Raw genomic sequence first — 26454 nt, 5'->3', positions numbered from 1 at the left:
CCGCCATGACGGCGGCAGAATGGCTCCCCTGCGCAAATCCCCGTAGCTGTACAGTGGGCACTTTAACTGGTATAGTTGGCACGCATGCATGCGTGTCACTGAGGATGCCGCCGGGTCGGCCAACTGCGATTACTCCTGACAGAGCCAGAATGGAAAAGTGTGTGTGTAAACACACACACCCCCATTCCGGCAGGGGAGAGGAGACAGATTGGAAATTCCTAGTTATAGGAACAATGATCATTCTTCTCCTCCAGGCAGTCCTATCCCCCCTTACAGAGCCCACTGAGGGAACACATTTAACCCCTTGATTGCCCCCTAGTGTTAACTCCTTTACTGCAAGTGACATTTATACAGTAATCAGTGGCTATTTTTAGCTCAGATCACTGTATAAATGTCAATGGTTCTAAAAAAAGTGTCAAAAGTGTCCGATCTGTCTGCCACAATGTCGCAGCCCCACTAAAAATCGCAGATCGCTGCCATTACTAGTAAAAAAAATGAAATAATAAAAATGCCATAAATCTATCCCCTGTTTAGTAGACAATATAACTTTTGCAGAAAAAAACAATTAATATACGCTTATTGCACATTTTTTATCAAAAATATGTAGAAGAATATATATTGGCCTGAACTGAGTAAGAAATTTTTTTTTTTATTTGGGAATATGGCAAAAAGTAAAAAATATTTTATTGTTTTCAAAATTGTCAGTCTTTTTTATTTCAAACGCAAAAAATAAAAACAGCAGAGGTGATCAAATATCACCAAAAGAAAGCTCTGTGGGAAAAAAAGGACATCAATTTTGTTTGGGTACAGCATCACACGACCACGCAATTGGCAGTTAAAGTGACACAGTGCCATATCGCAAAAAAATGGCCCGGTCAGGAAGGGGGTAAATCCTTCCGGGGCTGAAGTGGTTAAGGAATTTAACTTAACACGGTGTGTAAAAAAGTACAATTGGTGTGAATATTTTGTACATTATCTCCCTCTCCATAATTCTTTAATTCCTATGTAGATTACCATCGCACCACATGAGGCAATGATGGTGATGATATGTCCATTCAACTTTCCGATGAAGGAAGATATACTAACAAAAGCAAGATTGAAAGATCACATTCTGGTTAACAATAAAGCCATTATTCTCTACCAGGATCTATCCCCTTTCACACTCAGAACCAGAAGGGCCTTGCGCCCCCTGCTGGATGCCATTAAACACAAAGATCATTCATACAGATGAAAATTTCCTTTTGCCCTGCTCCACACACCAGAAGACTTCCCATCATTCTGTGATGCCATACACATCCCACAAATGGAAGTCCCGAAGTGGTACATGGAATTAAGATCCCTGGAAATACCCAACAGCCCTCCAACTTCACCTCTCCTCTCACGTCTAAACAACCCCACAAGAAGTCTAAGGTGAATAAGCATCACACCAGAACCCTGGGAAGGGTATCATACTAATACAATTCTCCCAGAACACCAGGGCCTAGATAAATCTTCTGAACTACTCATCCTACATGTACTGTTAAAAATATTGCATCTACCTGACCCAGCTCTGAACTTTGAGCCTAGGTCAGGAACTTTTTGGTAAACAGACTCACCCAAATCTTAGGGCTAGAGACAAGATATGGAAAAGGTTTACAATCTGACCTCCCCAAACCGAGATTACCCCACACCCTCCTTCGCTGCCCTATTCAAGACTTTAAAGGATTTCTAACCTCCTTGACATTTTTATATAACACTTCTTGAGTCAATTCCCCCTGCATTCCAAGGTGACAGCTACACGTGAACTCTGTCACATCCCAATATATGTTGCTATAGCCTTTTCAAGGAATAAGCCGTGAACACTCAACAGAGACCAGTAAGAACTACAACTCCCTCTTATGCCAGAGTGAAACCACATACTTCTTGAGACTGAATACTTTATACAAGCTCATTATACTCCACTTACTCCCACACTCTGATTGGGCTACATCCTGGACATGATCACACTGCTTGTGTGATCCTCCTCTCACCGTAGTGACCCCAATCCTACCCCCCCCCCCAGTGCCACCATAATGGGAGATCCTTTTTTGTTTGTTTTACATTATAGCATTCAATAGAAAGGTTAGGGGTTAGGAGATATATCACTTTAAGAAACGTAGTTGCTTAATACTTGTGGGTTTACATATAGCTCCTTCCATGTACCCCACAAATAGTTATATACATAACTTCACACCTTACCTGATACTACAATCCTTTTTTGCTGTAGTTTAATACTTATTAAATATAGATAGAAGGTTTACTCAGTTTGCTTACTGGTTATATAATAATCGTTTGTCTTTGTTTTTATCTCAACCAGACTCATCCTCTTGCTTATTGTTCTTTTATCTTAACGTTCTTACCTCTCCTTCTTGATACCTCTGGATTACCAAGATACTCATCTCAAGATCAGCTAAACAGAAAAAGGGTTACCCAATCCTTCTGAAGAACCAGGTGCCCCTATCCAGCCCTACTGTAAGTACAGAGACAGATTGTTACACCATCTCCAATTCAACCCAACTCACAATGACTTTCTCTGCACTTGGGAGTGCCCTGTTCTCTACACAGTGATCTATCAATTGAAGAGGCCTAAACATACCCAAATAAAGATTTAAATTGATTTAACTTCTTATTTAACGTTTAAAATTTAACTTCTACAGGAACGTAAAAAAAACAAACTCACAAGTGGTTTTCCTGAAGGAAACCCACTTTCGCACATTGCATATCCCAAACGCAACAAATAAACACTTTACTAAAGTTTCATGCCACTACTTCCACATTGAAAACCAAAGGACACCATTTATCCTTGAACAACAACTATGTGACCCAGAAGGTAGATACATTTTTCTTAAGGGTACATTAGCAGGCAGACCTATAACATATGCCAATGTCTACTTCCTCAATACCTCACAGATATCTTTCTGTAAGCATATTATAGAAAAACTCAAATCGTTCGCTACAGGATGTATCATGACTTCAATGTACCCCTGAATTTTTGTACTATACCATTGTCCACTTTGCCTGTAAAGTCTGATTTAGGACCCTGTGGCCCTTTACCTCTTCTCTCTTCCAATCAAGTTTATACAGATGTGGCTTTAGGAGTGTTATTTCAATTTTTGTGATACTCCTGAATCCCTCTGTGAACCCCTCAAATGGACACTCAAGCATTAAATATAGCATGATTAAATGACTTAAAGAACTACTATGGTCCATGTTACTAGTCAATGCTTGTAGAACACTGCACCCAGAGGGTGGTGATTTCACATACAGTAAATGACAAGTACACACATATTGACTACTTCTTTATAACACAAAGAGATTTGACAGATCTCAAAGAAGCTAGGATAGGAATTCAAACGATTTCTGACCATTCTCCAATTTCTATACATCTGTCCACATCGACTCAGGTATTACAGTAAACATTAAACCGGAGGTTGAATTCTTCCCTCCTGACAGACCTTGAAATTCACCAACATATCTCTGAAGAGATTTCACACTTTTTTGTGTCTAATGCTACAGATGATATTGTCCCCATAACCGTATGGGAAGCACATAAGTTCACTTTGAGAGGCAAACTCATAAAATGGGGTGCAAAACGCAAACGCAGAAGAGATTCCGAAATCTCTAAACTAGTTGATAAGATAGCGACACTAGAGAATCAACACAAATAGTCATTAGCTGCAAATACAAGTAAGAAACTCCAAGTACACTGCAAAAACCTTCAGCATATGTTAGATTCTAAAGCTAAACATATATTATTTCTAAGGAAAGACATTTACTATGAGCATGGTGACAAAACTGGCAAATTTCTAGCGAGGGCTTTAAAAAACTCCCAATTAGCCTCTAACATTTATGGTATCAAAAATAAACTTTGGAAAATAGAGCACTTTACAGAACAATTTCAGGCTTACTACTCCAGTTTGTACAACCTACCCACACAACATAAACCTGCCACTCTATGAGGTGATAGAGATTCCATAATAAAAGAATGCTTGCTTCAGAACCAAATCCCCATACTGGACACCATAGACAGAGATGATTTAGAGAGACCTATCTATGATGAAGAACTAACAACTGCGATCAAATACTTAAAACCAGGCAAGGGTCCGGGACCAGATGGGTTTACTGCCCAATACTATAAGACCTTTTCACATCTACGTAAAACACTCCAAAACCCAACAAAGACACTACAGATTGCTCAAACTATAGATCGATTTCACTCTTGAATGTTGATCTGAAACTCCTAGCAAAATTATAGCGAATCGCCTGTGACCACTTCTATCCAAGGTCATAGGACCGGAACAAGTGGATTTCATGCCATGCCACGAGGCAAGAGATAATGTGATCAAGGCGGTGAGTCTGGTCCATAGAATGCATACAGATAAAGTCGGTGGCTTTTCCTCTCTACGGATGCAGAGAAGGCCTTCGACAGAGCATTGTGGGATTACATGTTCTCTACATGTAGACACATTGGATTGGGTGGTCATATGTTATACTGGATCTCCTCCCTTTACCACAGACCATCGGCAAAAGTCTAAATAAATGGATCTCTATCTGAACCAGTACTAATACAAAACAGCACTAGACAGGGATGCCCACTGTCACCATTATTATTCATGATATCTCTTGAGCCATTTATACACACCATAAATCTTAACACTTCTATCAGTTGTTTAACAATGGGGGACAGGGAATACAAAATCGCAGCCTATGCTGATGACCTACTCTTTTTTTATATCCCAACCACACATATCTCTTCCCGACCTACTAACAGCCTTTGATAACTTTGGCTTTATCTCCAACATGAAAATAAATTATTACAAATCTGAAGCATTGAACATATCTCTATAAACTAAAGACTTATCTCTTATACAACAAAATGGCCCATTCAAATGGGAAACCAAAGCTATAAAATACCTAGGTGTAAAAATCACAAGAGACCTTAATCAATTGTTCGAACAAAACTTTCCACCTCTATTGTCAGCTATCGACCGAGATCTTAAATCATGGTCAGTTAAGAAATTCTCATGGTTTGGAAGGGCATCGATTATTAAGATGACCATTTTGCCACATTTACTTTATTGCATGCAAGCCTTTCCCATTATTATCCCCTCCACATTTTTTAGACTATTGAAAGCCATTCAAGCCCGGTTTGTTTAGGCCAATAAAAAAAACACACATCAGCTTTAGTCACATGACCAAATCAAAAACTCATGGTAGCGTGGGGCTTCCTATTTTCAGACAAATTTTACTACGTAATCCATATTGCGATAATAGTGCTTTGGATCTGCCACGCAGACACAAAAGACTGGATACATCTAGAAAGATCCTTCACCACCTGCCCATTAGGGGTTACCCCCTGGAGCTCTCTAGCGGGGTGCCCCAGGAGACTCCTGTATCACCCCCTTATAGGGGCCACATTGAAGACTTCTCCTCCTCACCGGGACCCCCCACTCCATTAACAAATAACCTTGACTTAACATCAGAGATCAACAACAAGCACATCTCCATGACCCCATGAGGGAGACTTTTCCTAGCCACTCATTGCTGTAAAGCAGGAATTTTTAAACTGAACAGACAGAGTCATCTCCCAATCCTATGCATGGCTACAACAAGGCGCTGCACAACAGAAACATAGCTTTAGAGAAAAATGGGCAAATATGTTAGGCATTAACCACTTGCCGACCGCCTCACGCCGATCTACGTCATCAGAATGGCACGGGCAGGCATAAGCACATATATGTACGTCCTTTGCCTCCCGCGGGTCGGGGGCCCGATCGGGCCCCCGCCCGGTGCCTGCGGCGGTCGGTTTTCGTTCGGGAGCGATCCCGGACGAGGGGACGGCCATTCATTCATGGCCACCCCCTCGCGATCGCTCCCGACGAATGGAAATCCCCGGTGACATCACTTCCTCTCCTGTAATGTAAACACAGGAGAGGAAGTGATGTATTCTCTCCTCCGTGTCGGTATTTTTCGTTCCGACACGGAGGAGAGCGGATCAGTGAGTTGCACCAACACATCCCACACACAGTAGAACATGCCAGGCACACTCACACCCCCCCTTTACCCCCCGATCACCCCCCCAATTACCCCTGCCCCCCAGTCACAGTGACACCAATGTCATTTTTTTTTTTTTTTTTTTTTTTTTGCATTGGTGTCATTTGTGACTGTAATAACTGTTAGGGCAGTTAGGGTTAGCCCCCTTTAGTTCTAATGTACCCCCCTAACCCCCCCAATAAAGGTTTAACCCCGTGATCACCCCCCGTCGCCAGTGTCACTAAGGCTGGGTTCACATTGCAGCGGTTTATGAGAACGAATGTGATTCGCACCGCACTGCAGTGCAAATCACATCCGATCTCTGTGCGATTCGAGTTCAGCCATTCGCCGCACCCGCCGCACCCGCCACACCCGCCGCACCCGCCGCAAATTCGCACGGGACCCTTTTTTTGGCCCGCAGCAGAATCGGATCGCATGGGTGTTCACACCATGCGATCCGAGTTTGCAGATCGCACTGCGATATGCGAACTGATCTGGGGGTGTCAGTAACATTTCACTGACACTCCCAGCAGTTCGCATAGGGCAGTGTGAACTGCCGCCGGGAGGCATGCGATGCGGGAACCCGCCGCGGATTCGCGGCGTTTCCGCATCGCTCCAGTGTGAACCCAGCCTAATAAGCGATCATTTTTCTGATCGCCGTATTAGTGTCACAGGTGACGCTAGTTAGGCAGGTAGGTATTTAGGTTCGCCGCAGCTTTTTATAGCGCTAGGGACCCCCATATACTACCGCATAAAGCCCTCTGATTGCCCCCTAGTTAACCCTTTCACCAGTGATCACCATATAACTGTTACAGGTGACGCTGGTTGGTTAGTTATTTTTTTATAGTTTCAGGGCACCCGCCATTTATTACCTAATAAAGGTTTAACCCCCTGATCACCCGGCAGGTGTCATTTGTGACTAATAACTGTTAGGGCAGTTAGGGTTAGCCCCCTTTAGTTCTAAGGTACCCCCCTAACCCCCCCAATAAAGGTTTAACCCCGTGATCACCCCCCGTCGCCAGTGTCACTAAGGCTGGGTTCACATTGCAGCGGTTTATGAGAACGGATGTGATTCGCACCGCACTGCAGTGCAAATCACATCCGATCTCTGTGCGATTCGAGTTCAGCTATACAGATAGTATGGCTGAATTCGTGTCGCACCCGCCGCAAACTCGCACGGGACCCTTTTTTTGGTCCGCAGCAGAATCGGATCGCATGGGTGTTCACACCATGCGATCCAAGTTTGCAGATCGCACTGCGATATGCGAACTGATCTGGGGGTGTCATTAACATTTCACTGACACTCCCAGCAGTTCGCATAGGGCAGTGTGAACTGCCGCCGGGAGGCATGCGATGCGGGAACCCGCCGCGCATTCGTGGCGTTCCCGCATCGCTCCAGTGTGAACCCAGCCTAATAAGCGATCGTTTTTCTGATCGCTGTATTAGTGTCACAGGTGACGCTAGTTAGGCAGGTAGGTATTTAGGTTCGCCGCAGCTTTTTATAGCGCCAGGGACCCCCATATACTACCGCATAAAGCCCCCTGATTGCCCCCTAGTTAACCCTTTCACCAGTGATCACCATATAACTGTTACAGGTGACGCTGGTTGGTTAGTTATTTTTTTATAGTTTCAGGGCACCCGCCATTTATTACCTAGTCTCACTAGTGTACCCCTAAATTTAGGGGTGTCTACTTTCTAAAATGGGGTCATTTGGGGGGGGGGGGGTTTGTGCCATCTTGGCATTTTATGGCCTTCAAAACTGTAACGCCCTTAGAAAGCCTGAAGGCGGTGCTTGGTTTTTGGGGCCCCGTACGCGGCTAGGCTCCCAAAAAGTCCCACATATGTGGTATCCCCGTACTCAGGAGAAGCAGCAGAATTTATTTTGGGGTGTCATTTCACATATGCCCATGGCATGCGTGAGCAATATATCATTTAGTGACAACTTTGTGAAAAAAAAAAAAAGTTTGTAATTTTCCCGCAACTTGTGGCAAAATATAAAATATTCCATGGACTCAACATGCCTCTCAGCAAATAGCTTGGGGTGTCTACTTTCTAAAATGGGGTCATTTGTGGGGGTTTTGTGCCATCTTGGCATTTTATGGCCTTCAAAACTGTAATAGGTAGTGAGAAGTGAACTCAAAAAATTACGCCCTTAGAAAGCCTGAAGGCGGTGCTTGGTTTTCGGGGCCCCGTACGCGGCTAGGCTCCCAAAAAGTCCCACATATGTGGTATCCCCGTACTCAGGAGAAGCAGCAGAATTTATTTTGGGGTGTCATTTCACATATGCCCATGGCATGCATGAGCAATATATCATTTAGTGACAACTTTGTGAAAAAAAAAAAAAAAAAAAAAAAGTTTGTAATTTTCCCGCAACTTGTGGCAAAATATAAAATATTCCATGGACTCAACATGCCTCTCAGCAAATAGCTTGGGGTGTCTACTTTCTAAAATGGGGTCATTTGTGGGGGTTTTGTGCCATCTTGGCATTTTATGGCCTTCAAAACTGTAATAGGTAGTGAGGCGTGAAATCAAAAATTGACGCCCTTAGAAAGCCTGAAGGCGGTGCTTGGTTTTCGGGGCCCTGTACGCGGCTAGGCTCCCAAAAAGTCCCACATATGTGGTATCCCCGTACTCAGGAGAAGCAGCAGAATTTATTTTGGGGTGTCATTTCACATACGCCCATAGCATGTGTGAGCAATATATCATTTAGTGACAACTTTGTGTAAAAAAAAAAAAAAAATTTTTTTTTTGTCATTATTCAATCGCTTGAGGCAAAAAAATAAAATATTCAATGGGCTCAACATGCCTCTTATCAATTTCCTTAGGGGGTCTACTTTCCAAAATGGGGTCATTTGGGGGGGTTTTGTACTGCCCTGTCATTTTAGCACCTCAAGAAATGAGATAGGCAGTCGTAAACTAAAAGCTGCGTAAATTCCAGAAAACGTACCTTAGTTTGTAGATGTGACAACTTTTGCGCAAACCAATAAATATACAATTATTGACTTTTTTTTTACCAAAGACATGTGGCTGAATACATTTTGTCCTAAATGTATGACTAAAATTGAGTTTATTGGATTTTTCTAATAACAAAAAGTAGAAAATATCATTTTTTTTCAAAATTTGCGGTCTTTTTACGTTTATATCGCAAAAAATAAAAATCGCAGAGGCAATCAAATACCATCAAAAGAAAGCTCTATTTGTGGGAAGAAAAGGACGCAAATTTTGTTTGGGTACAACATTGCATGACCGCGCAATTACCAGTTAAAGCAGCGCAGTGCCAAAGTGTAAAAAGACCTCTGGTCATTTACCAGCAAAATGGTCCGGTCTGAAAGTGGTTAATATCTCCAATTGTAAAGAAGTGTAATACTGCGCTGACCAAAAATGTAATTGACGTGAACATGCCAAAAACAAACCTAGCAGCTGCAACTAAATTATGTGAGATACTCACACCAAAACAACAATACAAAATAATTATTAGCTGCGCTAAAAAACTACACGCACACATTGCCTCAAAAAATGCCAATGAGACTAGTGAAACATTAAGCATAGATAAAAAACATTCAGACCAATCAGTGAAATGACATAACCTGAAAAAGAAAGTTAAACCAGTAAATAAATCATACAGTCCTGAAAAAACTGTTCAGAATCAAATTAATATCTCCAAGCATCAATGGACTATGGCTTGCATACTGCCAGATAAATGTTGTTTAAGTTTGAGGACACAAGAAACAGCATATAAAATCCTCACACAATGGTATGCCACACCAGATGAACTTAAATGTTGGTTCCCACATGCCTCTGTTGAGTGTTGGAGATATGGACAATCACAAGGCAGAATGCTTCACATATGGTAGGATTGTCCACTTATTATCCCATATTGGATGCGCATCAAAGAATTAATTATTCAGCTCACTGAAAAAAAACTGCGTTTAACTCCTGAATGCTGTCTACTACATATAAATTCCAGACCACTTCAAAAATATAAACATTCACTTACCAAACACATGCTTAACATAGCCAATTCCCTCATTCCCCTGCATTGGAAATCTGTCTCTGTGCCAATTAAAGACTGGTTACTAAAAATGAATGACAGCCACAATATGGAGAGATCAATTGCTCATGAAACTATTTCCCAATTTCATGATAACTGGACAACATGGTTCTTGTTTAAACTATCCAAACAATATTTGGACCTCAAGAATGCATAAACCAGCTTCATGCCATAAACCACACATTGAATAGTCTTTTCTTTAGGTTCATACTATCTACGTTCTTACCAGATCAAACAAGCCACCTTAAAATACCTACCACCCTCTTCTTACTCGATTCAAACCCTTTTCTACTTCTTCCTTCATCCTTTGGTCCCATCTGAGACCCTGCTGTTTTAAGTTGAGACATCAGAGGAGCTAAAAAATTGGGTTACTAATACATCCTCTGGCTGATATCAAGGGCACATTTCTGTTTAAGTTCTAAATTGATTATAGATGCCTAACATAATAACGCACACATCTGAAATCAGCAATTATTAAGCCTCATGATATCTAATCTATATGTATTTACCTTTGGTACTCTGAATCTAATATGTTTTATACTGTTACTACATCTCAACAACTTATCTGATGGATGTATTATATGTTCTTTTTCAATAAACTATTGAAATTAAAAGAATTAAATGGAAAATAAATAAATCAAATTGTGTACGAAACATTTAAAAAATAAATAAGAAAAGTCAAGGAGCAAAAATAGCTTGGAGCCGTACAAAGTACAGTTTGAAACTCACAGATTAATAAGACTAAGCCCTTGTACACACGGTCGGAGATTCCGACGGAATGTGTCCGATCAGACAGTTTTATCGGATATTCCGACTGTGTGTGGTCTACATCGGACTGTTTCCGTCGGAGTATCCGACGGACCAAGTTTTCCAACTTTTTGGTAACATTTTCCAACAAAATGCTCCGATCGGACATACTCCGATCATGTGTAGAGAATTCCGATCAGACAAAGTGCCACGCATGCTCAGATCAAATTCCTACACCAAAGCTATTGGCTACTAGCGTGAACGTAGTCCCGTCATAACGAAATAACATCATCATGTCGGATTTTCCGACAACTTTGTCCGACTGTGTGCATGCAACAGTTTCGGTCAAAATCCGACGGATTTGGTTGTCGGAATCTCCAACCGTGTGTACAAGGGCTAAGACATTCTGTCATTCAGTGTTATAGGCCTAAACAGGATAATAATAGAATCCTAATAGAATCCTTAATACCCATCAATATCCCTGATGCTCTCTGTCATAAGTGCAATATTTAGAAACATGATTTTGATTTTAGTGCGCTTGATTCAGTCATGAGATCATGCATCAAACGACATATCTCTCATCACTCCATAACTACACTGTGCAAGTACAATGCTAATGACTATTTTGAAACTATGTTCAACTTTGGGTATAATAAAACTCGCCCTGTGTTCCATGATATAGCTCGCATTTAATAAAAATTAATTTGTATTCCATCTGAAAACTCACTGTAAAGTTTAATTCTGAATACTGTTGCTTTCTATTTAAAACTAGCTACTTATAAAATGTGGTTGCCTTGTCTACAGCAATTAACTATAAGTAGCTAGGATAAATAGGCAGCAACTGATGCCAGAATCTGTCAGGATAGTGCAAGCCGGTTCTACCCCTTTTTGTGTTTAACAACCATCTGCTTAGCTTCCCACTACAGTGAAATGCTAACATGTGTTAAATCACAATTACCCTAAGAACTATAATTACTGGATTTTTTGGCAGAGAAACAAGGAACAGTCAGCATGGCAGTGTATCACAACATATGATAATAATATCAGTTTGTTGTTTGTATTAGAAAACCTCCATGACAATCACAATATACACGATCCTGTAAAATGTTCAGTTATTTCCAACTGCCATCTACAAATAATGAAAACTGATATAAATAGATGAAAACTAGAATGTATGCTATCCACATTATCTGGCGGTTCTTCTCATATGCCCTATATGAATTGTAAAAAAAAATTAAAAAAATGTTAAGCTATCAAACTTCTAAATATTGTTTTCAAACCCAGTGGCGGCTGGTGAAGTTTTAGGATAGGGGGGCACAAGACCCCGCCCCTCCATGGTTGGCCCATCCCACGTTCATAAGCCACACCCCTTATTTAATCCACATCATATACCAGGCTGCACATTATACACAGGGCTCTGCAAATCATATACCAGGCTGCACATTATACACCGGGCTCTGCACATCATATATCAGGCTGCACATTATACACCGGGCTCTGCAGATCATATACCAGGCTGCACATTATACACCGGGCTCTGCACATCATATATCAGGCTGCACATTATACACCGGGCTCTGCACATCATATACCAGGCTGCACATTATACACCGGGCTCTGCACATCATATACCAGGCTCTGCACATCATATACCAGGCTGCACACTATACACCGGGCTCTGCACATCATATACCAGGCTGCACACTATACACTGGGCTCTGCACATCATACACCAGGCTGCACATTATATACCAGTTGAGAACCAGTGAACCAGTAGTTGAGAAGGGGGGGAGGGGGGATGCTGCTGTCCAAACTAAGAAAGAAAAAAAAGCATACATGTAGTTGAGGGGGGGTGCTGCCATCCAAACTAAGAAAGAAAAAAAAACACACATGTAGTTGAGGGGGGGGGAGGGGGGGTGCTGCCATCCAAACTAAGAAAGAAAAAAAAACACATGTAGTTGAGAGGGGGGAGGGGGGGTGCTGCCATCCAAACTAAGAAAGAAGAAAAAACACACATGTAGTTGAGAGGGGGGAGGGGGGTGCTGCCATCCAAACTAAGAAAGAAGAAAAAACACACATGTAGTTGAGAGGGGGGAGGGGGTGCTGCCATCCAAACTAAGAAAGAAGAAAAAACCCACATGTAGTTGAGAGAGGGGAGGGGGGTGCTGCCATCCAAACTAAGAAAGAAGAAAAAACACACATGTAGTTGAGAGGGGGGGTGCTGCCATCCAAACTAAGAAAGAAGAAAAAACACACACATGTAGTTGAGAGGGGGGGTGCCATCCAAACTAAGAAAAAAAAAACACACATGTAGTTGAGAGGGGGGGGGGGGGGGTGCCATCCAAACTAAGAAAGAAAAAAAAACACATGTAGTTGAGGGGGGAGGGGGTGCTTCCATCCAAGCTAAGGGTAAAAAACCACACATGTAGTTGAGAGGGGGGGGGGGGTGCTGCCGTGTGATCAGACCCTTAGGGACTGATAAAAGCTACTTAGATGCTCTGGAATGGCACTCAGCAAAGAGAAGACACAATGCTTAAATAACACATTTAGCTGTGTTTTTATATATATAAGTGCCGTCCAAACTCAGAAAAATTGATGATTAATATATAGATATATAAAGATGATTAAGGGGGGGGTGGCAGCAGCCCCATCTAACCACCAGAACGAACGAAAAGGCTGTGCTGCCGAACATCAACAGCAGGGGCTACTGCTTACCTGCTGATCTGACGCTGGAGTCTGGACTGAGCAGATGAGTGCCAACGTCACTTCCTTGAGTGACGTCGGTAGCACTGCTCAATAAACCTATGCACTCGCCCGACCAGTCCCGGAAGCTATGGCGTGATCGACGGCGCCACAGAGCGAGTTTTTCTTGGCAAATGAAGCACCTCGTCTGCAATCTCGCATAGACGTGGCGCTTCATATATTGCACTGCGCCCGGCGCCGGGACACAGTGCAAATAAGGACATTTGAAAAAAAAAAAGTTTTAAAGGGACATGTTTAAATAATTTTTTTTTTTTTACACTTCTTTTTTTGGACTGGGGGGGGGGGGGGGGGGGGCGCGCCGCCACTGTTCAAACCTGAAAAATGTTTTCAGCTGAGAGAGGGCAAGAACAAACATTTGTTATTTAACTAATTATAAGACATTCTGTAGCAGCTCTATAGCAATGTTTAATGTAAGAAGTGCATTGACCCAAAAATATTCTGAGGCCTACTACCAATTGGCTGTTGTATTTGGCAGGAGACTGCTGGATGCAGTCTACTTTTCCTGGCACGTCGGAAGTTTACATGAGGGAATAGGTGATTAAATGGACTGCTCATAGCTGTCAAGTAATTTAGTATATTAAAGAGAAACCCTAAAGCAGTTAACTTTTCATTCTGTTTCAAAGTCTACTTCCACGTATCTAGCAAAAGAACTGCTATAGCGCAAAAGTCTGAAAGCCTTATTTAAATGTCATTTGCTTAATGGGTATTTCATGGGATCAAACTCTGTCTACAAAACAAAGAGCAATTGCTAAATATAACAAACTGTTCAGACTTTCTAGCCTGCTCTGTGACTAAACAATGGAAATTATTGAGGCAGTTAAAGTTTCTGCTATAATATCAAAGTGTGTATATACAGTTATTCCTGTCACCACAAAGTAGCATGTGCAAGTTACAGAGTTCAGAGTGCACTAATGAGAGAAGGAAATCTGTGCGCCTACAACCAATTGTAGTTAGTAATTAAAGTTAGTAACTAAATGTGAGCTATCATGATATGCGACACGAAAGTACATTTATGTGAAGAAGGCACTCACTCAGATCAGAGGCCTTTCATCAAGGGAGTAGCAAGGGTAAAGTGCTCCCCAGGGAGAGAGTACAGTAAGCAAGTGGCCTGGAAAATGAAGGTAGGTACAGCTAAAGTAATATTTTACAGTTGTCACATTAGCAGAATTAGAGGGAAAATCTTCAATTGGGTATACTTGTTCTAATGACAACTGTCAGAGGTGGGAAGTAGCCTTATTTTGAAAATTTTCACTTACTTTGTGTTATGTCCCTAAGGATAGGAGCTTCATGGAAATCTCCCTGATAGGGACAAACCTGGTTGGGTTTACTTTAACTCTTTCTTTAGTGTTTTAAGCTTAAAGAAAAAGTTTGGGGTCCAAAAAAAAACAAATATACATATTCATCTCTCTGTTGCAACATCCTCCTGATGCTGGCTCTAATGCCACGTACACACGATTGGACTTTTTAACAGATTTGGTCCAGCAGACAATACGACGGACTTTGCAGCTGAGGTCCGCCGGAATTTCAAACGAATGGACTTGGCACACACGATCACTCCAAAAGTCAGACAGGTTCGAACGTGATGACGTAGAATAAGGAAATTCATAGCCAGTAGCCAATAGCTGCCCTAGCGTCTGTTTTAGTCCGTCGGACTAGCACACAGACGACCAAATTTTTCAACCGGACTCGAGTCTATATGAAAGATTTGAAACATGTTTTATTTCTAGGTCTGCCAGACCTAGTCTGTCGAAAAGTCAGATCATGTGTACACGGCATTAGACAGCCAACTGATCACATGACAGCTGAACTGACAGCTCTCTGCTTCTAGTTCCAGCAATGCCTCTGCTAGGATTTCCCCTCCTCCTCTCCAATCCTCCTGCTCCCAGACAGGGTGGGCGTTGCTGGCTCCTGCATTCAGTCACATGGTGAGAAACTGAACCTTTTGTCAATCAGACATCTGGGGTGGATCCCAATGTTATTATCAAGATCCTTCATGACTTTGGCTCAGCTCTGCCCTGTCAGCCACTAGTGGGCAATAAAATTAGTAAATGTACTTCTGTAACCAAAGAAAAAAGTATAGGCAAATACAATTTGCCTTTACTTTTCTTTTAAATATCAAAACCAAGTTTAGCAGTTAACTTGGTAATAAATCTTTGGCTAATTTGTCCGTTAGACTTGGGGTTTGAGAACGAGGGACACATATTTTGCATTTGAAGATCTTTGCTGCAAGGTTAATTAATATTCTCATGGCAAAGGACATTTTACATTTGGATTTAAAAAGACATAATGTTTTTATAGTGGATGAACTAATCTTCCTATCTCTGTAACATATTTTTTTGTGCTCTTCAGCAATAACTTGCTTCTTTTCCCCATAATAATGGAGAAAGTATTGAGACTCACAAGATTACAAGGAATACAAAAGCAAACAGTGATGACTCAACTAGTTCATCATGTATATTTGCATGACAGCCTATGACTGTAAGAAGAAAATTAAACATAATCTATTTGCCATCAAATGTCAATTCCTGAAGAGGAAACATCCTGATGTCTTTATTTAATTTCCAGTACTGATCTAAATGGTGCTGAGTTTTGTTATGATCCTTAGTTCACAGTGTCATATGTAGTACACATCCATTGTGACTGTTATGAATGGATATAAGGCAGAGGAATAAAATGTATCTAAGCAAAGACGAAAGAAAAATCTCACAATGCCAAAGGCTTGTTGTGACATAAATGTACTGACTGTCACTGCATGAGCAACATTTTTTTACTTTACAGAGTTCTATTTGTAAAATATTGAATGTGGACTTAAAAACATGTTGCTGTTTTCCTCCAAAAATGATACGGCCTGTTTCTGCTTTTTAACAGATGTTAGGCCCCTTTCACACTGGGGCGGTGCGGGCGTCATTTACTGTCGTTTTAGCGCCGGTATTCGGCCGCTAGTGAGGCAGTTTTAACCCCCGCTAGCAGCCAAAAAAGGGCCAAAACTGCCCACATAGCAGCGCTGCCCCATTGATTTCAATGGGTAGGAGCGGTTTAGGAGCAGTGAATACACCGCTCTTTCACCGTTCCAAACATGTTGTTAGCAGGACTTTTTTTTTCCGTCCTGCTAGCGCACCGCTCCAGTGTGAAAGCCCTCCGGCTTTCTAAATACCTTTTCTCCTCAGCAGAGCAGTCTTGTGACTTGTATCAGTGTCTGCTTAAAGCTTGTAGGAGGAGTTTTCATTCCCCCTGATCCTCTGTCTGTACAGTGCTGATTGGCCCTGTGCTGATCACATGCACTCTCCCAAGAAAAAAAACAAAACTCTCTAGCAATACACACCAAACTGAGCATGTGCAGCCTGACTCCTAATGCTCTGTTTTACCAGGAGACGGGTTGGAGTCAATTAAATAAGAGGAGGATCAGAGAGACAGAATCACACAGCCTTTATACACAACACAGAGGATTAACCCCTTAGGTTTCACACTAGTATAATAAGCATGCTTCTCTGCATATATACACACTGATTTTACTGTTGTGGGTTTAGTAACACTTTAAGACATGATAAATGATTTACAGGCTCCCCATGCTTTGGCTTGCTCTGTCTGAAACCTGAAAAGGAGCCATCTAATAGGGGCAAGTCAACTTATTCATCTGTGTGTGTAAATTGCATTTGGAGCTACCTAGATCTGTAAAGCTTTGTACAAAAACAAAAAGGAGACAGAATTTTCTTTAAAGTTGAGCCTAAACCTCCAACAGCTGGAGATATTAGTATTTATATGCAATATTTCATATTTACAAAACCATTACACATTATGTCTGCCTTTTATACATTTGAAAATCTGTCTTGTGGATGTACCTTTGAGTGGACATTAGGCTGAAGTACGTTTACTCCATTAGTACCTGTGACTCTACATGTTATTAAATGTAACTACTAACTAGTACATGCTGGCGAACTGGATACTAATGTACTAATAATAATGTACTGTGCTAGGAATACATTAGTAAATGCTCTCTCTTTGAGAGCCAACAGGAAAGACAAGGAAGATAGAAGTTACTAATGACAGAAATATTACTTTTGTAAAAATGTTATAATTTACTATTTTTAAATGATATTTATAAATAATTTATACTTTTGTAACCAATATGTTGTAATGTGTGTGCCTTAAAATTCCTCTAGTTATAAAATAAATCTCTTTTTGACAGGCAACAGCCATCACTTTGTGTGGCTGGTGACTTTCAATTCTTAAATCACTTGATCACTATGTTAACTATTGTGTAGTAATCATATACCTATAACATTAAAACAAGAACAGTACACTAAACTAAAATTGTATATGTCCTTAAAAATATATAAAAAATATTAGGATATTCAAGTTAGTTATAAAGTTATTGCCAAGTTAACTGACCCATTCTGAAGCTAAATTCTTAAATCCAGTATAAGAATTTAAAATGTTATCAATTAACACATCTTTTTTAATAAAAATGGGATTATTTTAGAAGAAATAAAGGATGAATATATGTCTCATTGAGAATAATGACAGTAAGACAACTGGCAACTCTATCATCTGTAGGCACCCTATTGATCATTTGTGCACTGTAGTGATTAGAGATGAGCTAAATATACCTGGGTTTGGTTGGGACAGGTTCAATGAACATAATTACATTTTAATACTACTGAAGTCAATGGCAGCTGAATAACAGTAACAGTCTTTTTCTAGATTAATATAATAGGGTTTGTCAGGGTCGGGGGGTGCTAGGCACTGCATTGTGGGACATGTACAAAAGCAAAATTTTCAAATTCCATTTGGTAGGGAGCAGTGACTTTAGTATTGTATAAAGTAAAACATGCAAAATAACATTAAGTTACAAGGAAAAAATGGCAAAATATTCAGGCATTTGTCTTAACAGCCAAGCATCGGTCCAAGCTTGTGTTCTGACCAAATATTAAAGTGATTGTAAAGTCTTGTTTTTTTTAAGGTAAAAATAACAAACATGTTATACTTACCTGCCCTGTGCAGTGGATTTTCACAGAGCAGCCCAGATCCTCCTCCTCTCAAGGCCCTCTTCAGTGCTCCTGGCCCCTCCCTCCTGATGAGTGCCCCCACAGAAAGTAGCTTGCTATTGGGGCACCCGAGCCGAGTCACAGCTCCCTGTGTCCATTCAGAAAAGCAGCCACTGGCCTCGCCCCCTTTAAATTCCCATTGGCTGACACTTTGATTGGCAGCAGTGGGAGCCAATAGCACTGCATTTCTGTCTCAGCCAATGAGGAGGGGAGTCCTGTGCAGCTGATACATTCCCACAACATCGCTGGATAGAGATGAGGCTCAGGTAAGTATCAGGGGGCTGAGGGGGGCTGCTGCACACAGAAGGTTTCTTTATCTTAATGCATAGAATGCATACAAAAAAACCTTCTACATTTACAATCACTGTAAGATTATCCCTAATAGTCATGTATAATTAACCATCCCTGCAAAAAGTCCACCCCTCAGAAAGCTGCACCCTGTTCTTTAGAAAGCTTGAAAAACTCTGTGTGAAAAAAAATTAAACATGCACATGGGTTATATTACTTACTGTTTGATCTGTCAGAGGTGGTAGTACAATCTGTTTTTCAATTTTATTGAGGACTAATTTCCACAGCTCCTTCAAAACACGTTTCAACACAGTCTTCTCACATATTTTGGCAGACACTGATAAACTAAAACAAGTTTGAAAAAAAATTAAAATGATAAAAATGGTTGTGATGATCTAAAATATCACAAAGCAAAGATAATGCCTCCTTTGACTTATGAGCCCACATACATTTATGCTATGTTTTACAGCTTGTGTTCTTATTAAAGCAGCTACAGTCTAAGTAGAAACCTGCCCCCTTCCAGCATTCTGTAGAGTACAATAGTTTCTCTCTGTATGGAAGCAAACATCTTTCGGCAGAGGTCTGACACACCCCCCACTGGGTAAGACCTATAGGTCTGCAATCAGCAAAGCTCAGGCTCTCTACTGATTGGATCACTTTACTTCTGATTCAGCGGGAGGGCTGTTGGACCTCTGCAAAGGGATTCCTGCTTCCCCACAGAAAGCAATGGCGGTACTCTTACTTCCTGTTGCCTGGCAGCATGCTTCAATCTTAAATCACAGAAAATGTATTGATTATTACGCTTCTGAAAAAAACACATTACTTTTTTGTATTTTAGATTTTAGATTTTCCTTATACACAAAATGACATGCCACCTGAATGGCATATTCAATTGTATTTGCATGAGCTATGAGAGAGATCTCTTTTTCTTTCTCAGATTTTGCAAAGCAGTTGTAGCTCTTGTTGGTTTTAAATATAGCTCTATCTCTCTCTGGGGTAAGGGACATAAACCATAGCAAATCAAATATATAACTGCTGCATATACCTTACATTCTACCCATTTTTCATACATGCATGTAACCCGATTAGGGATGAGCCAGATGTTCAAGTCGAACCTAAGTTCGACTCTGACATAGGGTGTTCACCTGTTCGCCGAATAGCCAACAATTTGGGGAGTTCGCGGCAAATTCAAAAGCCATGGAACACCCTTTAAAAGTCAATGGGAGAAATCAAAAGTGCTAATTGTAAAGGCTTATATGCAAGGTATTGCCATAAAAAGTGTTTGGGGACCTGGATCCTGTCCCCAGGGACATGTATCAATGCAAGTAAAGATTTTAAAAATGGCCATTTTTTCGGGAGAAGTGATTTTAATCATTTTTAAAGTGTAACAATAAAAGTGAAATATTCATTTAAATTTCCTACCTGAGGGGTGTCTATAGTATGCCTATAAAGTGGCATATGTTTCCCATGTTTAGAACAGTCCAAGAGCAAAATTACATTTCTAAAGGAAAAAAGTCATTTAAAAGTACTCGCGGCTATAATGAATTGTTGGTCCTGGCAATACACATAAAAGTCATTGAAAAAAATGCCATGGGATTCCCCCACAGACCATTACCAGACCCAAAGTGTCTGGTATGAATATATAGGGGTGCCCCGAACCAAAATTAAAAAAATGGTGTGGGGGACCCCCCAAAAATCCATTCCAGACCCTTATCCAAGCACGCAACCTGGCAGGCTGCAGGAAAAGAGTGGGGGACAGGAGAACGACCCACCCTCCTGAAGCATATCAGGCCACATACCCTCAACATGGGGAGGGTGCTTTGGGTAGCCAAAGCACTGTGCCCCCATGTTGATGGGGACAGACAAGGGCCTCATCTCCACAACCCTTGCCTGGTGGTTGTGGCAGTCTGCGGGCAGGGGGATTATCAGACTCTTGAATCTCCCTTTAACAAGGGGAACCCCAGATCCTGGCCTACCCCTATGTGAAATGATAACGGCTACCATTTCACAAAAAAAGTGGGAAAATGGTAAAAATTACATGAGATGACTTGGGACAAGTCCTTTATTAAAAAGTAAAAAAAAAACTGTCCCACAAAGTCTTCTTCTTCTCTTGCTCCGCCGACGGACCGAACCACCCCCCCCCCCCAAAAAAAATGACTGACCTGCCTCCATGGGCGGCACCCACCGTAATGACCGTCCTCTCGGGTAACAGCGATTTTATAACTGATGGTGGGGCCACACGGTGATGTCACCAGGTGACCCCGCCCCCTATGATGCTATGGGAAAACCATCAGAGGAGGCGGGGCCACCCAGTTACGTAGCCACGAGTCCTTTTAAATTACTTTTTTTAGTTTAGAAATGTAATTTTGCTCTCGGACTGTTCGAAACATGCGCCACTTTACAGGCATACTATAGACCCCCCCCCCCCCCCCCCAGAATGAAATTTAAAGGAATAGTTCACTTTTATTGTTTCACTTTAAGCATTATTAAAAACAATTCTCCCGAAAAAAAATGCAGTTTTTAAAGCTTTTTTTTGCATTGATACATGGCCCCTGGGGCCGGACCCAGGTCCCCAAACACTTTTTATGACAATAACTTGCATATAAGCCTTTAAAATTAGCACTTTTGATTTTTCATGTTCGTGTCCCATAGACTTTAACGGTGTTTGCATGTTTGATCACATATTTTGCCTGTTCACATGTTCTGCTGCGAACCAAACCAGGGGCTGTTCGGCTCATCCCTAAACCTGATGATCTCATTTTATTAATACTGTATTATTCAAACACTGTTGCATATTTACTCAGTTTACAAGAAAAAAATATTTAAACAACAAACATTAAAAGGCATTGGCACATCAACACTGGTCAGTCAGTACTAACGTTTTATCCAGAAAATCCATCAAAGGCCGCAGTACAATTTCAGCATCCATGGCTGCGTTGTTCCTGTTTGTAGATGTGTTTCCATTCCCTCTCATCTGATTTAATTCTACATTCATTTGTCTCACACAGTCTTCAATTATGATCTGGAAACTGGAAACAGAAGAATCCTGAATTAGGTTTTTAGACTTCTTTTTTTGTGCCACCAAGTGAGATGCTTTGTCAAACACAAAAGAAGTAAAGGAAGTGTCCTACAAAGATTTTTATCATTGCCTCTTTATTTATTTTTTCTTCATTTGAAATACTGCTTCTTTACATTTCCCTGCACTGATGTCTCCCCGTCTGCTCATTTTATATTCTAAATTCTATACTATGGTGCTGATTGCCAGCATTGCTGTTAAGCTTTACTAAGCTTGTGTGAGTTAAAGCCAATACAGATAATTTTTTTTTGTCTGTGCTTCAAAATATATTGCTTCTGATGCTTCTTTTTTATTAACAAATTATGGCTATCACTGTATTTTTTTTTGTAAGCTGTAGAAAGCTGAAAACAGCAGACTATTATTAATTAAAGGCATTAACGTGCCTTTAGCATCAAAATAATAATATCTAATCAATAATCATAATAATAATTATTACATTTTAACGTAGTGCCACATTTTCAATATATTATAAAAAGTAATGTAACAAGTATAATAAAGGGACACATTTTCCAACAAGAGGTTTTATCTTTAGGTTTTACCACTCTGTAGCCTATCTAAGACTTGAAAATGTGATGCCTATAGAGAAACTTTATAGTAAAAGCAGTCCACACGTATTAGTGCCCTTAAAAAAAAATCAAATTTGTAAAAGTACAGTTTTACTAGTGATATAAAATTTTTCTCAAATATCCTTTGTGAAATGTTTCTTTTGCGGGAAATCCAGAAGTGATTGCAACATGCAAATGTGAGCTGTCAGTTTTGAGCTCCGAAATCCAAAAACAATACGACTGCATTGTTGTGCATTTCCTAATTCCCTTTCCAAAAAGCTCAAACATGTTGGACTACAGAACACTCCCTTATTGTATTGAGATACAGATATGGGAAGGCCATATTTAGTCCTGAAGGGAGAGCGGGCAGGGAAGATAACACTGTAGAGGTAGTGATGCCGGCTCAAACAATAGGTAAGGAGCTTACTGGATTTCTGGAGGGTTCGACCTATATTGCAATGTAAATACAGCATTTTTAATGGGATAAAACATAGGGAAAGGCCATGTGTTACACAGATGTACTGAATATGTTTTTATTGCTAGGGCAGTACAGTATATTCCAAAAAAGCCACACATTTATGTACAGGGAATAACTGAATATAGAATGTAACAATATAAAGTCAACTGATTTGTGTGCTTGGTACATGGATATAGTAAGAAGGTGCTGCAGTGCTCTGCATTTAAAGGACCTCTCCTGATTTAAGGATAGATGTTAAATTACAATATTACATCTTTGAAGTGAACAATAAAAGCTGTTATGTGTTATTATAGCCTTTGCACATTACACCTTATTAACAATCTACCATGTATTTATTAATACAATTTCTCTTTGTAGCTAGAATGGTCTTTCATTAAAAAATTAGTTTATGTACTGTCATCAGTTGCTGGAATAATTAATCTAATGCAAAAGCAAATAGTGTTTAGCTTCTATTGGTTGATGCCTGCTATTTTTTTTGGAAAGACTCAGATCACCCCAGCTAGAACAGGTTGATAAGGAGCAATTCCTAGATTTAGAAATATTGTATACCCTAGTAAATATTAGAAACATGTGAACACCAAAAAGAGCAAATGTGTTCCCACATATAGGGCTGCTGTTTCCTTGAATAAATGTAGGGTTCTGAAGTTCTCTTTTAAGTCTAAACTGATATTTTTATAATTTACACCAGATCTGGTTTTAGATGGTACCTGACCTCATCCCAGACCTCTTATAGGTAATAGGGGACCTTTTATTGTATCCAAGTACTGTGTGGTTGATTGTGACCCTTACACAAGTAAGTGTACATGGTTTGACAACATGCAACACCTTATTACCCTTGTATCATTAGATCCTATTGCATGGGACCATAAAAAGGTGTGTAGCAGATTTAAGTGATGAAGTGTCTGCTACAGCACCTACTTTTTCTGCATTATAATTTGCTAGTATAAATATATATTAGCAAATGCACTTCTTACTAACCAGTAAGATGAAATACAATACATATGTCATGCAAACAATAGAATATTGTTGCTGGAACGGATTTGCGGGTTCTAAAAAAATCAGAGCTGTTGCCCGTAGTAACCTGTCTTAACTTTTTTTTTTTTTAGGAAAATAAAATAATCAACCCATTTAGTTGCTATTTTTACACCTCCGTTTTTTCTCATAGTGGTTGTTTTTTTCTTTTTTTTTCTTCTTCAGTAAACAGCTTTTGTCAGCAAGTCACCTTCCTAGATTATTTGTGTGATTGTTTTTTTGCATTTGAAGCATTCTCTAGTGTAATTATAGACATAACCTCTTTACGGAAGCTACATTAATGTTTACACAAAGAACACGACATTACCATTTATTCATAATGCCCCGTACATATGATCGGATTTTCCAACAACAAATGTTGGATGTGAGCTTGCTGGTGGAAAGTTCGACCATGTGTATGCTCCATCGAACATTTGTTGTCGGACTTTCCATCAACAAATGCTGGCTAGCAGGTTCTCAGATTTTCCGCCAACATATGCTTATTGTCAGACTTTCTGATTGTGTGTGCACAAGTCCATCGGACAAATGTCCACGCATGCTCCGAATCAAGTACGATCCAGAGGTATAACTAGCGTTCATAATGGAGATCTCACTTACGTCTTGTACGTCACTACGTTCCTAATTGTTGGCCAACATTTGTGTGACTGTCTGTATGCAAGACAAGTTGGTACCAACATCCTTCAAACAAAAATCAATGGTTTTGTTGTCGGAAAGTTTGATCGTATGTACGGGGCATTACACAAATAGAAACTCTTATATTCTGTATATATAATATTAAACATTTCATAATAAAGATGCATGGGTGTTTACCTTGTGCCATATATACAGCTGAGTTCATCAAGCACTGAACTGAGCTTCACTTGAAGTTCTTTTAGCATTATACTGGCATCAGGATCCAGCTGTAGAGGGGAACATTTACACGTACATGATTAGTGCATATTTTATAACATATATGAAACCCTATCTAAAACTAAGCTGACTTAAGTCTTCTTTAATGATGATTTTCCCAACACTTTGCCAGAGAATCTGGAAATGATTGCTCATTGTTGAAACAAATTAGTTGATATATTTTAGCTAAAGGAATCCAACAACACTATGATGTATTTTTGTTTACCAAACATGGGATAGCATATAAGGGGTATTTAATGAAAAACTGCCAAGGCTTAAAGCAAAAAAGGCCAGTTGCATATGGACATAAGTATGGACTGATGTGTACACTCAGGATCATGTTGACATAAAGCTCCTGAGTAAAATGTTCTGTAAAGACTTTGCATAAACGTGCATAAAAGCATATACAAGCGTAACATTCTTTAGGGCTAGTATTGCAATATACATGCATATATACGCATGTAAACATGTGTATAGGTGCATAAACACATGTATGCATGTAAATTACTGCACTTAAATATAACATTTTCGTTTTACGACCCTGTACCTATATCTCTTCTACTGATTTATACACAGCTGTGTGTATGGCTCCATAGATAACAATGCATCTATATCCAGAACTAAAAAACTTTGCATTTTTTACTCCCTTGTGCAAGAAGCCTTACACTCATGCTTTTCAGTAACTGCTATTGCCAGAACAATCTACTATACTGATACAAAAAGATTACCACTCCAAAGTAATGACCTCTTCCAAAACAGCTGTCCCACAATCCCACAGAGTGCCGCCTCTGTTTGCAACAGGAATCACAGTGAAAAAAATGTAGCTGGTTAGCCGCACTCCAAAGTATTGAACTTTATTGCAAAAATATGGTTAAAATCACGGCATCTAGGCTAATGTACAGACTATCTGCACAGCCGCTGACATGTTTCACACCACACATGGTGCTTAGTCATAGCTTAGTCATAGCTTCATAGCTATGACTAAGCACTGTGTCTGGTGTGAAACATGTCAGCGGCTGTGCAGTTAGTCTGTACATTAGCCTAGATGGCATGATTTGAATCATATTTTTGCAATAAAGTTGAATACTTTGGAGTGCGGCTATCCAGCTACATTTTTTTTCACTCAATCTGCTATACTGCCTACTGGTATTTTGTATATCCGCTTGTGTAGCACCAGCATTCACTAATGTCTTACAGAGTTCTTATTGCATGCCATTATTTAGAGACCCCCATATTCTTAGTCAGGTTTGAAAGATTTTTTTTTACATTCCTAAAGAATTATATTGCACTATTTAGAGTAAGTCTCACCAGAATAACGCTATACAGATGCTTTTCTAGTGGTGCAAGTACATGGACTCTGATGTTCTCAGGCAGAGAATAAAAATGTTGGAGTAATAAGTATTGCCTAACAGTGCGAGTGATCTTAATACCTCCATGTAACAAGTTTGTACATTTAATTGCTTTTTGTACAAAGGAAGTAGATGAATACA

At 40.2% G+C, this 26454-nt stretch overlaps 1 protein-coding gene across 1 annotated transcript in view; it reads right to left on the bottom strand.

The window, feature by feature from the left end:
* Positions 1–26454, bottom strand: part of UNC13C (unc-13 homolog C) — an 857791-nt gene that overhangs the window by 128514 nt on the left and 702823 nt on the right. Inside the window, exons 26-28 of the mRNA XM_077472480.1 lie at positions 24887–24975; positions 21825–21974; positions 19167–19290 (exon numbers count right to left, since the gene is read on the bottom strand). Of these exons, the coding sequence (XP_077328606.1) occupies positions 19167–19290; positions 21825–21974; positions 24887–24975 (363 nt within the window). The remainder of the gene's footprint in view (positions 1–19166; positions 19291–21824; positions 21975–24886; positions 24976–26454) is intronic.

Source organism: Lithobates pipiens, unplaced genomic scaffold (assembly GCF_037356315.1).
Source record: "Lithobates pipiens isolate NorthernLeopardFrog02 unplaced genomic scaffold, aLitPip1_a1.2 Scaffold_8, whole genome shotgun sequence".
NCBI classification, from domain to species: domain Eukaryota; kingdom Metazoa; phylum Chordata; class Amphibia; order Anura; family Ranidae; genus Lithobates; species Lithobates pipiens.
The sequence above is the reverse complement of the archived record's forward strand: the minus strand, read 5'-3'. Positions and strand labels throughout refer to the sequence as shown.